General features: G+C 44.3%; 1 protein-coding gene across 1 annotated transcript; it reads right to left on the bottom strand.

Annotated features, from left to right (window-relative positions):
* Positions 1 to 14,751: 14,751 nt before the first annotated feature.
* LOC308296720 (alanine--tRNA ligase, cytoplasmic-like) lies at positions 14,752 to 17,712 on the bottom strand (the record flags this gene model as incomplete). The annotated part of the gene is made up of 1 exon (XM_080740048.1): positions 14,752 to 17,712. One exon carries the CDS (start codon positions 17,710 to 17,712, stop codon positions 14,752 to 14,754), a length of 2,961 nt encoding a protein of 986 aa, XP_080596174.1.
* Positions 17,713 to 18,013: the final 301 nt, after the last annotated feature.

Raw genomic sequence — 18,013 nt, forward strand, 5'->3', positions numbered from 1 at the left:
AACTTTATATTGATGCATAGCTACAGTATAAAACGATTTTATTTAATCATTATCGTATGGTGGGGTGGGGAGACATGCAGTCTTGTGTACGTGTTTGTGTCTGTTGGTGTCAGAATGAATTATGTAACTCAGAGAAGTAATAGTATGCTGTCATAGCAGCACCACGGCATTATGCCATTATTTATTACACTTTTAGAATTTTTCAAAGGTATTGCCCAGCACGTCGGAAGCGTTCAGATGACGGCTACAACTAAACTAGACTATATAGTGAAATTGGCTCTTAAAATTACTTTAGTCCAATATTTGAAAACCAGGTGTGGATATTAAAGCTGTTTTTTTAATCAACAAGTATGGAATAATGGATTAAATGTAATCAGCTACAATCGGTCTATAGACAGACTGACGATAGACGGTTCAAATGAGGGCTATACCATAACCATAGGGCTAAATGACGGCTAGTTTACTGGGTGACTTTACTTTGAAAACCTGACCAACGACCAATACAACAATGTGGGAACACAGCAGCGAGATCTGTGAACTGTTGCGATAAAAGAAGACTAGAGAATGGAACACAACCACCATGAGGACTACAAACCATTGAGTGACCTCTAGACCTACTGCGCATATACAGTATAAACCAGGGGTTTGCAACTTTGATGATGGAGAGGGCCACTATATTTTCACACTCACTCCAGAGGGCCACAATGCATATACAGTCAAAAATATCAAAAATAGCAGATCTACAAGCTCAAAACGCGTCGCACTGCAATAGGGGTGTGAAAGAATATTCTTTATTCGAATATTCGTTCGAATGTTAACAATAAAAGAATATTCGAAAGTAAAAAATTGAGCTTCGAATTAATTTATATTTAATTAAAACAAATCTACCGCACTTCTCGCGAGATTCTGGGCGCATGGAACGTTAAAAGGTGGCTGGTCTCGCAAGGCAGAAGTCTCCATTCGCTGCTGCAAAAGTGGGCTGATCTACAGGTCCACAATGCGTCGCTGATCCAATACGTTGTGGGCTTGTACATTAAGGGTGCCTATTTAGCAACACCGTCATACGGCGAAGAATAAACCTCCAGCTGCTTTTAACTTTCCCTTCACACTGTCACTGGCCGTCGTCCACTCCGCAGGGAAGGCTCTCTCCTTTCCGACGGAGTGGAGAGATGCACTCGCCTCGCAGTTCACTGCACACTCAGTGCTTTTAAACTTAATACGTTGATTCAGAATGATTAACGAGTCAAGCTGAAACGTGCGACTCATTTGGTAGTGACGGGAAGCCGGACAACGAGACTTCTCCACCGAAAAACACAAAGCATGGATTTCTTCTCTCACGAGTCATTCTCCAGCCACGGTAACGGTAAAACTCCGTCACACTCTTGTAGACTACCTAATTTGGTTCAAACCAAAACATACTCCATCGGTGTGATTATAATTGCTCGTTTCATGTCGTGGCTGTTCCAACTCCATCACAGGCTGCTGCTGTGACGCTTCGCAACGACGATGCGATGCTGCCAGGCACGTGCACACAGACATCAAACGGGGCTTGAGCCCCTGCCCTTTTAAGAGAGAATTGTCCACCAAAATGCCCTTTTAGAAATGTCAGCCCCTGCCTCTCTTAGCATTCTTTGCACGTCCCTGACCAACGCGGACCTGGCTGCACGACCACGACTGTCTACAGTTTACAGTTTAGGCATTTAGCAGATGCTTTTAATCCAAAGCGACTTACAATAAGCAGATAACACAATATATAATATAAATATCACAATAATAAACAAGTTAATATGTCAGTACACCAACAGCAATATAACCATGCAAATGAAATAAATAATTAAAGAAAAAGGTTTCTTAAAAAAAAAAAAAAAAAAAAAAAGATTAGAATAAACAGCTTCGAATTGCGAATGCTTCGAATTATTCGATATTTTCGAATATTCGAATTTATTCGAATCAACGGTGGATTTTAGGGCGAGTATTCGAATGCTATTTTTGGCAAATTTTCACAGCCCTACACTGCAACGCGTTTTGAGCTTGTAGATCAGCTATTTTTGATATTTTTGAATTGGAATCCTGATTTATTTTTGGCTATTTTTTTATTGGAATCATGAAAATATTTAATTTAAAATGTTATATATGTTAACTTTGTGAACTTAAATACAAATACATTGAGCATAAAAAAAGACTAGTACTAGTCATTAAGCTACTAATATAGACTAAAGCTGGTCATATTTGCATGTTTAGAATTGTAAATTAATACCTGAAGTCTATCAGTTTTCCGATATTAGCCTGCGGGCCACATTAAGTAAAGGCCCCCGGGCCGCCAGTTGCCCATGTATGGTATAAACAGAGCTGCTACCATTAAACGCATCTCAAATCTGAAGATTTAAATCGTAGGCATATTGAGAAAAAGGAAATGCTGCTATTTATTTCTGAAAGCTTTGTTCCCTGTATATATACTTATATAACAACAGAAATAGCTGTGTTTATACAATGCTGTATGTACCCCCTCCAACTGTACAGTATTATATCGTCGTTGTCGGGTGGAAACCTTGTATGTCCAAAACTGTTTGTTTAGCATTTTTCTAGTGAAAACAGCAGATCTACAAGCACACAACGCCTCGCACCGCGAGGCGTTGTGTGCTTGTAGATCTGCTGTTTTCACTACTTTTGTGTGACGGCCTTGTACGATGAAGCAGGGCTTTACTTTGTGAAAAAAAAACATACAAATTTGAAACTTGGAGATACGAGGTTTCCACCCGACAACGACGATATGTTCCCCTTTTTTCAACTGTTTTTATTATGTATTAGGCAATATGTTTTCTCATGCCAATAGAGCTCAATTGAATTGAATTCAATTGAATTGAAGAACATTCATAGTGAATCCTTGTCCCTGCAGGGCCCAGACTTTGGTGCGACACCCCTGCCAACGTCAGACGTTCACAGGAGAAAAATAGTTGTTGTTGGTTAATCTTCTCTCGGGGGGTTGTAGTATATTCAGGGGTTCTGACTTGTCCACCGTTTCTCCAGCAGTGATATGAGGCGACACAATAAGAAGAGGAAAACAATAGTCCTCGGTTCACTCGTCAAAAGACCGAGCTAGGGTTTATTACACATAGCAAGTTATACAAAGGTTGCAGTCAGCTCCCGGGCTGATTGATCAAGGATCGATGTGTGGACTCACGACGTTGAGACAAAAAGCCCCGACCCTCTCTGTGGGACCCCTATTATACTCCCAGTTTAATGGGTGTCTGAGTACGTGCACGTTAGCCGTGCACGATGTGTGTGCGTGTTACAGCACCACAGAGTCTGGGAAATATTTACATTAATGCAATTCCTGTGACATGGGTCCTATAGAAAATGGGCATATATGGACATGGTGGCCTGCGAGATGAGACCAGATGTTCATCCAGTGGGCCTGGTTCATTAGTCAGTGTCAATTTTACGTGCATCTTTACGTGCGTGCCCGTGCGTGGGCTAAGCGTGTGTATATGGTGTCTTCAGTCTGACCTCCACGCACGCCTCCCGATGTGTGAGCACTCGGTGTCTAAACAATTTGGAAAGCTGAGAGTCTATTCGAGACCCAGACTCCTTTTAAGGTCCTGAGATAGGCAGCTGTGTGAAAGGAGGTAATGTGTAGGATGTACAGTACGTACAGAATGTCCTCCTTGAGTGTACCAACACACTCTCATATCCATAATGTATGATAATATTCTGCATTTGTCTTTTTGTGAGGGGGGAGAGGACGGAGCTCACGATGGAAGAAGATTTTTTGAAAAGCAGATCTGGTCCAGATCCAGAGTCGACGGGGAGACCACCACAGAGGCAAGCTGAAATATCAACATGAACTGATTTCAACAGATCCACAAGATTGAAACCTCACAGCACCATCTCTGTGATGACACTAGAACTCAGCCTCACAGCACCATCTCTGTGATGACATGAAAGAAGAAACAAAGAAAAAGGGAAGAAAGGAGGAAAAGAGAAAAAAAAGGAAAAAGGGGGGTACAGGCAAACTTCAGAGAATAATGGACAGAGGAGAGCAGCAACTTAAACATCCTGCAGCGAGGAGAACTGCATAAATATGGGGGTGAAAACTGACATTTTGCAAAATGACTCTGCAGCAGCATTATCGAAGAAGAGATCAACAATTCAAGACCAGATGGAAGAGTTAACATGTTTCACTCCAATATCAATATTATTCGTATGTCTTTTCATTATCTTATGTGTTTTGTTGATTTCTAGCTGAACAAATTAACATGAGGACTATTAGAGAAAGTTGACATTAGGAAAGTGTTTGATTGTCAACAAGGTATTTGCCCGTATGTGAAGATTATTTGTTTTTTATGGCATAAACTCTGTCATTTCAACATATTACCCTGGCCTGATGAGTTAAAGAAGTAGTTCACCCCTAAAATGACTTTTTCTCTATTGATTACTCACGCCATGGAGACTTGAGTTCAATAATATTTTTTTGTTTTTGTTGCATTCCTAAGACAAAAATGTCATTACAATATATTTACCCCCACTGATTCCGGATGGGGACCCGAATGCATTTGGGTCCCTTTCCGGAATCAATGGGACTAAAAGTACTATAACTGAATTTTTGTCTTAGGAATGCAACAAATACAAAAATATATTATTGAACTCAAGTCTCCATGGCGTGAGTAATCAATAGAGAAAAAGTCATTTTAGGGGTGAACTACTCCTTTAATGAACAAAGTTAGTTTTAGTTGTACATGCATGTGGGTATCATATGTGGATCATTAATAGCTCTCAAACCTTTTCATGTCAACAAGCCCCAATATGATTATGTATTTATGTATTTGGCTGCGGACCCCAATCTCAAAAGATATTGTGCAAGTATAACGAGACAGACAGGCAGACCGACAAGCAGACAAGCCTGTGACCTCTGTGGACTCTCCTATTCAAACAGGCCTTTACGTAACCCCTTCACATTGTGTTGTAATTTGTAACACATCCCGTATTGATTTCTTTAATCCCAACCGGCTTCTTTATTTTGTTATTGACTTGTTCTACTTTTATTGTTGTGCAGCACTTTTCTGACTCTAGACAGGCAGACAGACAGGCAGGCAGGCAGACAGACAGACAGACAGACAGACAGACAGACAGACAGACAGACAGACAGACATGTTTACCATGTTTGCATTCTTTTTGCGAACACAGCCGATGAAAGGCTCGTTGGAGTCTGCAAACGGGCTGCAAACTACACACCAAACCTGGAGCTGAAGACAAGAACAAAACAGACAGATTGTTGCTTTTTGATACAGCACAGCACTGGTTCCCAAACAGCGGGTCGGGACCCATTTGTGGGTCACGGACCGATCTTTATGTGTCACAACTCTAGTCATTCTTTTCCTACATTTTGTTAATAAAACAATTTGTTATACATTTTAAAACCCAAAATCAAACAAATATACGAAATTCCATAATATATCTTAAAAAATAAATAAATCAAGAGGTAGTGAACTGAAAACGCTTGTAGATCTGCTATTTTCACCATGTTTGACCAAGAAAAGTTTGGGAACCACTGCCCTAGAATCCCCCCGGACCCCACTTTGAGAACCACTGGTGTATTTTACACACACACACACACACACACACACACACACACACACACACACACACACACACACACACACACACACACACACACACACACACACACACACCTGTTTGAATGGACACTCGGGGCGGTGTCGGTGTCCCCGTGCATCGCTGACCTTCCTGCAGTTTGTGTTCTTTAGATGGATGTCCATTCTCACCCGGGGCGACACCTGTACAAGGACAACCAGACAATGACCCAAAACGTAAAACACTTGGATCTGTGTGTCATTTTCATTTTCTTAACAATTTGCAGTACAGGAATTCATCAGACACTCATATCCAGAGTGACTGATTGATTGATTGATTGATTGATTGATTGATTGATTGATTGATTGATTGAATACTTTATAAGCAGTTTGCATAGAAAAAGCACAGGACAATAGTACAGTTCTACAAGGTCTACAAATAAGATTTAAAAGAAAGCACTATGGCAGGGGTATTCAATTGTTTCAGGCCAAGGACCCCTTAGCTGAGAGAGAGATAAAGCAGGGACCCCCTCTACATATTGTATGAATGTGTGATGCAGACTTTCATCAATTTCATAGATAGATTCATTGTTTGACAGCACTGTCATCAGTCGTATTTGTGTTTTTAGTTAAAGGAGCTATAGTCAACCTTTTCATTTTGGCCGTTGTCATGCTGACTTTGTTTACATCCCTCTTCTATTCTTTTATATGGAATCCATAGAAAAGAATAGAAGAGGGATGTAAACAAAGTCAGCCTGAAAACGGCCAAAATGATTATTTTATCAAACCTATTTGCAGAAAATAGACTACATTAAAACTACATTACCTCTTTTACAGTTCCGAATTCAAAGAAATTCAGATGTCCAGATTGATGAAACTGCTGGTTTGCTTTGAGGATGGTCAGATCAACAAACTTCTTCAGTTTAGAGTCCAACTGGCTGTAAGGGTCTGCACTGATCTGACAGACCATAGCAGACGTGAGGAGCAGCAACATGGACACTACAGATCTACTCATCTTCTCCAACATCTACCGCAGACCTTCACATGCAGGATGTATTGCTAGTAGTAGGCTAGTAACTTGAATAACTGTAGACGAGACGCCACGCAATGATTTTACGTTATCTTGTTTATTTCCAAGACGGGACTCCCTCTTTCCTCCCTCTCTGACCAGGTGGGCGTGGTTTCGATTTTTTTCTTTTCTTTTTTTTCCCCATTAGTTAGTTTTTATTCCGGTCATGATTCAACAAAACGGTTACAGAAATCATACAAATAACTTTTAAGACGAAAAGGTACGGGCTGAAGCCGATTGATATATACAAGAGACACATATGGGTACTTCCAACAGATTACACATTAGGGATGTGAAAAAAATCGGAAATCGACGCGTCGATCGACTCACGCTCACCGCGACTCAAAAAGTACGAGTCGAAAAGTCGAAAAATATATATATTTTTTTATTTTTCAAAAGTTTTTCCCCCAAAAAAGGTTTTAATCGTTCAAAAACGTTATAAGCGTTAATGTTTTGTGTGTGTGTGTGTGTGTGTGTGTGTGTGTGTGTGTGTGTGTGTGTGTGTGTGTGTGTGTGTGTGTGTCTGTCTGTGTCGGAGACGAGTGCATGCCTGCATGCAGGGTTGTTAGGGTTACTTTTAAAAAGGAATCCCCTACAGTTACAAGTTACTTGCAAAGAAAATGTAGTCAGTAACGTAATCTGATTATCACAATTTAAAAAGTAACAACTAGTTACTTTCAGTTACTTTTGGATTACTGTTTAGCAAAACTCTCTAATTAAATAAAACAAGTTTTACCATTGATAACTAGACAAGAATATTGAGCCAATGAAATTAGGAAAAGGACAACAGAATCTTACTTAAGCGATGTGGCAGTACTTTACACTGATTCGACTTGATTATTTTATTGTTTGGCGTTATAACTTATTTGTAAAATTCATGAGGGCAAAGGGGAGAATGTAATCCAGCATGTAACCCCCCATCATCCAGATTACTCATTTTAAAATGTAACCTGAGACTTTACAAGTTACCTGTTTTTTGTAATCTGATTACGTAATCCCGTTACATGTAATCCGTTACTTAACAACCCTGCCTGCATGTGTTGTGCATTCGCATGCATGCGGCGCTAGTCAGGTCCGCGGACTACTGGTTGAGAAACACTGCTGGACGGACCGGGCTGATGTGCGCGTCATAGCAGTGCGCGCTGACTTGCCTGACTGCATCACAACTCTATGGACTGGATGCTTTTGTTTACCTCCTGCCTCTGCATGCATGCTCGACACGAAAGCTCGCTTGTTAATGGCAGCGTCGCCGTCGTGTGTGATGATCGCAAAATACACGTTAATGCGACACACCCGTTGACTCGGTCGGGGAGAGAGCGAGTCAGACACTGCTCCACATTTGATACACTAGCCTGGGGTGCGCTAGCCTGAGCGCCCCCACTACGTTCCATGGACTTAACTCCGCTTCTAGTCTCTAAAGAACAGACTCCATGCTAACGCAAGGAAGAGCAATTGTTTATTATAATTATTATTAGGGCTTTGATGCAAGTTCTGATGGGTGCAGCTGCATACGTTGTGTTGCTTAAAGTAATATGCGCCGTTGTGCTCTCCTCTCAGCTGCTGCTTAGCGAAAAAAAAAAGTGAAAAAAGTCGATCGACGCGTCGATTTTCGGCCGCGACGCGTCGATTCGCCAATAATGCGTCGATTAACATCCCTATTACACATGACTTTGACTTTACTTTGAAAACCTGACCAACGACCAATACAACAATGTGGGAACACAGCAGCGAGATCTGTGAACTGTTGCGATAAAAGAAGACTAGAGAATGGAACACAACCACCATGAGGACTACAAACCATTGAGTGACCTCTAGACCTACTGCGCATATACAGTATAAACCAGGGGTTTGCAACTTTGATGATGGAGAGGGCCACTATATTTTCACACTCACTCCAGAGGGCCACAATGCATATACAGTCAAAAATATCAAAAATAGCAGATCTACAAGCTCAAAACGCGTCGCACTGCAAGGCGTTTTGAGCTTGTAGATCAGCTATTTTTGATATTTTTGAATTGGAATCCTGATTTATTTTTGGCTATTTTTTTATTGGAATCATGAAAATATTTAATTTAAAATGTTATATGTTAACTTTGTGAACTTAAATACAAATACATTGAGCATAAAAAAAGACTAGTACTAGTCATTAAGCTACTAATGTAGACTAAAGCTGGTCATATTTGCATGTTTAGAATTGTAAATTAATACCTGAAGTCTATCAGTTTTCCGATATTAGCCTGCGGGCCACATTAAGTAAAGGCCCCCGGGCCGCCAGTTGCCCATGTATGGTATAAACAGAGCTGCTACCATTAAACGCATCTCAAATCTGAAGATTTAAATCGTAGGCATATTGAGAAAAAGGAAATGCTGCTATTTATTTCTGAAAGCTTTGTTCCCTGTATATACTTATATAACAACAGAAATAGCTGTGTTTATACAATGCTGTATGTACCCCCTCCAACTGTACAGTATTATATCGTCGTTGTCGGGTGGAAACCTTGTATGTCCAAAACTGTTTGTTTAGCATTTTTCTAGTGAAAACAGCAGATCTACAAGCACACAACGCCTCGCGGTGCGAGGCGTTGTGTGCTTGTAGATCTGCTGTTTTCACGACTTTTGTGTGACGGCCTTGTACGATGAAGCAGGGCTTTACTTTGTGAAAAAAAAACATACAAATTTGAAACTTGGAGATACGAGGTTTCCACCCGACAACGACGATATGTTCCCCTTTTTTCAACTGTTTTTATTATGTATTAGGCAATATGTTTTCTCATGCCAATAGAGCTCAATTGAATTGAATTCAATTGAATTGAAGAACATTCATAGTGAATCCTTGTCCCTGCAGGGCCCAGACTTTGGTGCGACACCCCTGCCAACGTCAGACGTTCACAGGAGAAAAATAGTTGTTGTTGGTTAATCTTCTCTCGGGGGGTCAAAGAGCAGATGTTTTGTGTGACGTCTCTGTTTGCTTTGACATTCCTGGGTTTTCTCTCTACAAGCTGTCCTCTTCTTGTCCTTTCAGCTCCTCTCCTCTTTGAGAAGGACTAGTACCGGTGGACCCCTAATGTGCCATGTGAAACCTGGAGAATGACAGTAATTGGGTTTCATGAAGAAAAAAAAACATTAGGAATGTTATGTGTAAAGAACACTTGCCACAGACAAGACCAAATCTTGCCACGGACACACGGGCGTCACACCAAATTCTGGGCCCCTGTGCTTTTAACTATTGAAAAATAGCAGATATACAAGCTCACAGCGCGGCACTCAGAGCTTGTATATCTGCTATTTTTGAAAAACCTATGTTTCTATGTCAGTGGAGCTCAAACCTTTTCATGTGAAGGACCCCCAAAATGGTATGTATTTGGCCACGGAACCCCATCTCAAAATATTGAGTTCCAGGGACCCCCCAGAAGCAAAATTTGAGTTACAAATGTTCGCTTAACAAAAACATATATTCAAAGATTTGCACACATTTTCACGACTTTTCAAAAATAGCAGATCTACAAGCTCGCAGTATATCTGCTATTTTTCAATAGTTTAAGTATAAAATAATTAAGGCCCCTCCACCACCTTGGGCCCTAGTAACTCAGTCCCACTTTCCTACCCCTTGTGACGCCCCTGCACGGACACACAGACATGTTGATGACCCTTGAATGAGGTTAGTGGTCCATTAGCTCTGAACTCGCTAACGCTCTGGACCAGAGCTAGTGATAATCATGAGTAATTATCTGCTCCATCTGTCACTGGAGTCACTCATAATTGGCTAGTATTAGTCCCCTCTACAATTTACAATTTACTATTTTACTTACTATTTACCAGTAAGACTCCCTAATCGGGAGATAAGCGACCGTTGGTCGCTTATCTCCACAAATAGGCCAAAAGTTTGTTTTACCAATTATCAAGACATACGGGCAGTTGACAGTTTGCCATGGTTACTCATTGAAGTTGAATCTCCATATATGGAGATAACCTACGCATCACACTAAGTCTGACCTCACCAGCCCATATTTGGGCATGAGCAACTTATGTATCCATATATGGAGATATGATGACATCACACAGTCCTCAGCCGATGATGTGGCGTGATGTCATACAATACACAAACGAGCCCTACAGTATAAATAAGGGGCAATTCTTGCCAGGAAAGAAGCATTTCTTCGACTCAGACCTTATCGCCAGGGTTGGCTTATAGCAGCTGTCGGTAGATAATGCCGGTCTTATATAAGGGTCATTTGTGTACGGTGTGATTTGCCATGGTTACTCATTGAAGTTGAATCTCCATATATGGAGATAACCTACGCATCACACTAAGTCTGACCTCACCAGCCCATATTTGGGCATGAGCAACTTATTTCTCCATATATGGAGATATGATGACATCACACAGTCCTCAGCCGATGATGTGGCGTGATGTCATACAATACACAAACGAGCCCTACAGTATAAAAGGGCAATTCTTGCCAGGAAAGAAGCATTTCTTCGACTCAGACCTTATCGCCAGGGTTGGCTTATAGCAGCTGTCGGTAGATAATACTGGTCTTATATAAGGGTCATTTGTGTACGGTGTGATTTGCCATGGTTACTCAGCTGTCGGTAGATAATGCCGGTCTTATATAAGGGTCATTTGTGTACGGTGTGATTTGCCATGGTTACTCATTGAAGTTGAATCTCCATATATGGAGATAACCTACGCATCACACTAAGTCTGACCTCACCAGCCCATATTTGGGCATGAGCAACTTATGTCTCCATATATGGAGATATGATGACATCACACAGTCCTCAGCCGATGATGTGGCGTGATGTCATACAATACACAAACGAGCCCAGATATGAGCAGGGCAAAGGTGTGACGTGTGACGTGTGACGTGACGGACGTGACGGACGGCCGGTGGAGGTTTTGATACTAAACTGCGACCTTACGGTCGCAACTATTACTATTTACTATTTACCAGTAAGACTCCCTAATCGGGAGATAAGCGACCGTTGGTCGCTTATCTCCACAAATAGGCCAAAAGTTTGTTTTACCAATTATCAAGACATACGGGCAGTTGACAGTTTGCCATGGTTACTCATTGAAGTTGAATCTCCATATATGGAGATAACCTACGCATCACACTAAGTCTGACCTCACCAGCCCATATTTGGGCATGAGCAACTTATGTCTCCATATATGGAGATATGATGACATCACACAGTCCTCAGCCGATGATGTGGCGTGATGTCATACAATACACAAACGAGCCCTACAGTATAAAGGGGCAATTCTTGCCAGGAAAGAAGCATTTCTTCGACTCAGACCTTATCGCCAGGGTTGGCTTATAGCAGCTGTCGGTAGGACCATATATGGATTCTGTTAGTGTGGATCTCCTAACAGGGCATCATCTGGGATACAATCCCTTTTATGCCCATATATGGAGATCCCTAACAGAATCCCTTTCATGCCCATATATGGAGATCCCTAACAGAATCCCTTTTATGCCCATATATGGAGATCCCTAACAGCATCCCTTTTATGCCCATATATGGAGATCACTAACAGCTAACAGAATCCCTTTTATGCCCATATATGGAGATCCCTAACAGAATCCCTTTTATGCCCATATATGGAGATCCCTAACAGAATCCCTTTTATGCCCATATATGGAGATCCCTAACAGAATCCCTTTTATGCCCATATATGGAGATCCCTAACAGAATCCCTTGTATGCCCATATATGGAGATCCCTAACAGAATCCCTTTTATGCCCATATATGGAGATCCCTAACAGAATCCCTTTTATGCCCATATATTATGGAGAAATCCCTGCTCTGAGTATCTGACATCAGTGTGATGTCACCTGTTTATGCCCATATATGGAGATCCCTGCTCTGCGTATCTGGTTGCTATGGTAAACAGTTGGTTGCTAGGGTAAAAAAACATGGTTGCTATGGTAAACAGTTGGTTGCTAGGGTAAACAGTTGGTTGCTAGGGTAAAACCATGGTTGCTAAGGTGGTTGCTAACGTACACTAACAGACCAGCAACAACAGACTGTTGCCACAGCAACGTACACAAAGGTTTGTGTACACATGTGGTGTGATGTCATACTGATGCGGAGATATGAGCAGGGCAAAGGTGTGACGTGTGACGTGTGACGGACGGACGGCCGGTGGAGGTTTTCATAGTAAACTGCTCCCTGACGGTCGCAACTACTATTTTACTATTATTGGCTTCAACCGTAAGAGGTGGCTTAAAGCAAGTCAAACCTACAATCATGGGTAACTATCTGCTCCATCTGTCACTAGAGTCACTCAACTTGCTATAATTATGTCCCCTTAATGTTTTACTGTACTGTTTTGTACTGTACTGTATATGTTTTGTATGGATAGCCTTACCTTCACTTTTGTACAGCCTGTCCAGGGACTACAGATTAAATTTAGCTCGTCATGGCTAACTCTGGCTCATTTACATTGATGTGAAAACTGACATGTTGATTAATGTGCTTTGTCCCTGACAAATAAATGAATAAATAAAAATAAAGATAACATGACAATTTACAATTTAAGCATTTATAGCAGACGCTCTTAATCCTTACAATAAGCAAGGTAATCCATACATCAACATCAATACATCAAACACATACAAATAGTAATCCAAAAAACTCAGGTAGACCAAGAACGTTGAGGTGCCAACTTGCGTCTTGTGCACAAGTAGGCCATGTATGGCCTACCGGTGCGCCAGCAGAGCGCGCCATGAGGTGCACCTCATGGCAGACATCATCAGGAATGTTAATGATGACGTTGACAGAAATGCTGGTCCCTGATTGGGCTACGGGCTTAAACACGCACAGCTACTACCTACATACATACATATACCTACGTACGCAGCCGAACGCAGTACACAAGTGATCATGTTCTTAAAGTTGCTATATGTATTTTCCTGCTGACATAAGCAGGAAAAAGGCAATTGCTTACCGGTATTTTTATTTTTTATTTTTATTTTATTATATTCAGATGGCTAATCATGCTTCCTAAAGAAATGTTGTCTCTGTGACACTTCCTGGGGCCACAATCTGCCTCCCAAACTATTATTTTTTATCTGTGAGAAGTTCTGTCATTGGTTGATAGACAGATAGCCTGCCCTGGTTATAACCAATCAGGGGGCGACCCTGATCTTGTTCGGATTGGTTAGACCTGTCTGTCAATCCTTTTAGCCCCGGTCGGCTGGTTTATGCACCAATGAGCTGCTAGTGACAGAGCTTCTTACAGATAAAATAATAGTTTTGGAGGGGGAAATCTCGCTCTTTCGAACGACCGTCATTTCGACAAAGGAGCGTCGGGAGGTTAGGTTTAGGGTTAGAGTTGGTTGTCGAACGGATGACACGTAGTAACAGCGAAACACTCCCGTTTTGGAGGCAGACTGCGGCTCCTAGAAGCACCACAGAGACTAGATTATTTTAGGGAGCATTGTTAGACGTCTGAATATAATAAAATAAAAATGTAAAATTAAAATAAGCAATTGCCTTTTCCTGCTTATGTCAGCAGAAAACTACACATAGCAACTTTAAACTTGCATGGTAGACAATATAAATAATACAAGTCTGTTGATATATTTCAAGGGATGGGAAAGGAGAGAACATAAAAGAAAATCAACCAATTCCGTGTCAGTAATCCGGATGATCTTTGTTTTACCTAAAACAGTCACTTTATGAATCCAAACCAATCCGATCTAAAAGCTCAAAACATGACGTTCACTAGTTTAGATTTTTTTTTAATCAAGTTATTTCTTAGATTTTTGAGCGGTACTAACCACTCCTACGTCTTTGTGTGTATGAGCATGGAATGTGTGTATGAGCACGGAATGCCATGTATGGCAATAACTAGCATCACGGACAGAACGGCCCATACAAAGAGATATGCACATGTGTCGTGTTTGATCTTTCATTTGATTATTTATGAAATTATTTTGAAAAATGACTTGTTTAAAACATTGATTTATTTATTTTTGTAAAATATGTATTTTAAAATGTAGTAAATAATGGTTCCATTTGTACACTCTCAAATTCCATCTGGACCCCCTGGTCGTTCCAGGACCCTGAGGAACCGGTGTCCTACTTCTCTCCCAGCTTGAGCCGCGCAAACTCGTCAGCCATCTTTAGCGCCTCCTGCAGGCAGTGCGTGTTCTTGCCGGTGGCCTGGGCAGACATGTCCATGCCGCCCCCCTGGGCTTCCAGCAGGGGGCAGAGCTCCTGCACCCACTCGCTGGCCTTCAGGCCCCGGTCGGCCGCGTCCTGCGGGACTTGGCACAAACAGGTGATCTTGCCGGCGTCCTGGTCCACGGTGAAGAGCAAGGCGGCGGTCTGCGGCGAGCGGGTCTTCAGCAGCTTCAGCGACTCGTTCAGAGCCTTGGCCGAGGCCCCGGCCTCCATCTCCATGACGAGCAGCGGTCGGTTGGGGCTGTCGTCGATGAGCTCCCTGGTCTTCTCCAGGACTCTCTTCTGGACGGTGGCCTTGCGGGCGCGGTCCAGGTCGTCCATCGTCTTCTTCCAGGCCTTCAGAGCTTCCCTCATCTCGTCCTTCTGCCACTGGGAGATAGCCGCCGCGCCGAGGGCTTCCGTTACACGGACGATCTCTCTCTGGACGTCCTTGCTCGGTGAGGTCTGAGCCTTCACCTTTTCACCCAGCGCTGACAGAGACCGACGCAGGGCGATGGCTTCCCTCTGGGCCTTCTGGGCCTCGGCTCCCGTCACGGCGACCATGCGTCTGATGCCCTTGGCGACGGCCTCCTCCGAGACGATGACGAACGACTCGGCGTGGCTCGAGTTACGTAGGTGAGTTCCTCCGCATAACTCTATGGAGTTGAGCAATCCCTCATCACTGCTGGGGTTGGCCAGCAGGTCCGGGACGGGGGTGCCAATAGACACGATTCGCACTGGGTCGGGGTAGGTCTCGTCGAACACGGCGCGTAGACCTCGGATGGCTTTGGCTTTAGCCAGAGGGACATCCAAGGTGTACACAGGCTTAGCATCTCGGATCGTGGCACATGCGATCTCCTCGGTGCGGCGTACTTCGTCCGTGCTCAGGGCGCCCTTGGAGGTGAAGTCGAAGCGCAGGAGGTCGGGGGCAACCAGGGAACCCCTCTGTTCGGTCTCTCCCAGGACGTCACGCAGGGCAAAGTTGAGTATGTGGGTGGCGGTGTGGTTACTCATGATGGGCCTTCGGTGAGTCTCGTCCACGCGCAAGGTGACGCGATCCCCAACCTTCAGCGTTCCATGGACTGTGCCCACGTGGAGAACGTAACCTCCTCTCGTCTGCGTGTTCTTCACTATAAACTCTGCCCTGTCGTCGGGGTTGCCGCTGTCCCTGAACATGTAGCCCTCGTCAAAGGTCTGACCTCCTTGCTCGGCGTAGAAGGACGTTTGGTCCAGCACTACGCCACACTCCTGGCCTGTGGTCACCTCGTCGCAGAAGGCTCGCTCGCGCCGCAGGGCCAGGACTGTGACCGAACGTTGTTCGAAAACGTAGTTGCCACCGTCGTCCGAGGTGTATGCGTACTTGGGGATGTCGTCGGTGGCAGGTACGTTGGTGTTTCTCAGTTCTTCGATGGCACAGCTGTCCAGCATGATGTGCTCCTGGTCACCGACACCCTTACCCTGAGACTTTAGCTGGGCTGTTGTCTTCTCCTTCTCGAAGGAGGCCGTGTCGACGGCCATGTCTCTCCCCTCGCCGATGAGGACGATCAGCTCCAGGGGGAAGCCGTAGGTGGAGTACAGCAACCACGCTGTGTCACCCGGGATGATCCTGCTGGCACCCAGGCTCTCAATCTTCCTGTCCAGGATGACACAACCTCTTTTCAGTGTTTCCAGGAACTGTGCCTCCTCTTCGTTGACGATGACCTTCACCGCGTCCGGGTCCTTCTTCAGCTCCGGGAAGGCGTCGCCCAGGGACTCAACCACCACGTCCACCAGGGAAGCAAAGAAACCTTTCTGAGCTTCCAACACCTCCACCAGAGTGGCAAAGGTTTCTTTGCCTCCTCCTCTTTGGTGCTGTGCCTTATTCAGCTTAGCGGAGTACAGCACAGCACGCCGCAGGATTCTCCTCAACACGTAGCCCCGTCCCGTGTTGTGGGGCGTTCCTCCGTCCGAGAGGGCGACGGTGATGGTCCGAGCGTGGTCGGCCAGCACGCGGTAGGCCATGTCGACACCGTCCGAATCCTCGGCACCCACCTTACCCGAGTAAGGCCTGGCGCCTGTTCCCTTCTGAATGGCATCAAAGTATGGCGTGAAGAGGTCGGTGTCATAGTTGGACATCTTGCTCTGCAGTATGGAGACCAGGCGCTCCAGGCCCATGCCTGTGTCGATGCTCTTCTTGGGCAGTGGCTTGAGCTCCGTCTCTGACTCCCTGTTGAACTGAATGAACACCAGGTTCCAGATCTCCAGCACGTTGGGGTCGTCCATGTTGACCAGGTCAGAAGCGTCCCTCCCTCCGATGCGGTCGTAGTGGAGCTCGCTGCAGGGGCCGCACGGGCCGGTGTCCCCCATCTCCCAGAAGTTGTCCTTCATGCTGCCGGGCAGGACGCGGGCCTCGTCCATCCCCAGGCCCAACCAGATCTGCTTGCACTCCAGGTCGGGCTCCAGGCCCGCCTCGGCATGGCCCCCGAAATAGGTGACGTACAGACGCTCGACGGGGAGCCCAAACTCCTGGGTCAGCAGTTCCAGGGCCATCTCGCAGGCCTGGCGCTTGAAATAGTCCCCGAAGGACCAGGAGCCCAGCATCTCGAAGAAGGTGTGGTGGTACACGTCTTTGCCCACGTCGTCCAAGTCGTTGTGTTTGCCGCCGGCGCGGATGCACTTCTGAGAGTTGGCGGCGCGGCGCAGGCGGGCCATGGTGTTGGAGGGGTCTATCGTGTTAAGGAAGATGGGCTTGAACTGGTTCATGCCGGCGTTGGCGAACAGCAGCGTGGGGTCGTCCAGCGGGATGGTGGACGACGAGCGAACATGGTCATGATCGTGGCGATGGAAGTAGTCGATGAACTTCTTACGGATCTGAGCACCACTTAGTACACAGTCCATTCTGGATTATATTAGCTTTTGAAGTTGCTGTATGTAAAATACTACTCTAAGGGACTGGTTTCTAGGATTGGGACCCGCCGCAGTGGTGTCCGGTAAGAACTTAACCGAGATGTCTTGAATGCCCTCTTTATATATGGTTCATTTGTGTACGGTATGACATCAGACCTAAATTCATAGATTTACAAATAAAAGATATGGTATTTAAGCTTCCATCCTTTGTGAACGACACTACCGACTTTTTAAATAAATTGGAGTCTATTCAGGACATTCAGAACTTAGATATTTTGCTCTGTACTATCGA

The sequence above is a fragment of the Nannobrachium achirus genome, assembly GCF_963921795.1.
Source record: "Nannobrachium achirus genome assembly, chromosome: 13".
In the NCBI taxonomy this organism is placed as follows: Eukaryota; Metazoa; Chordata; class Actinopteri; order Myctophiformes; family Myctophidae; genus Nannobrachium; species Nannobrachium achirus.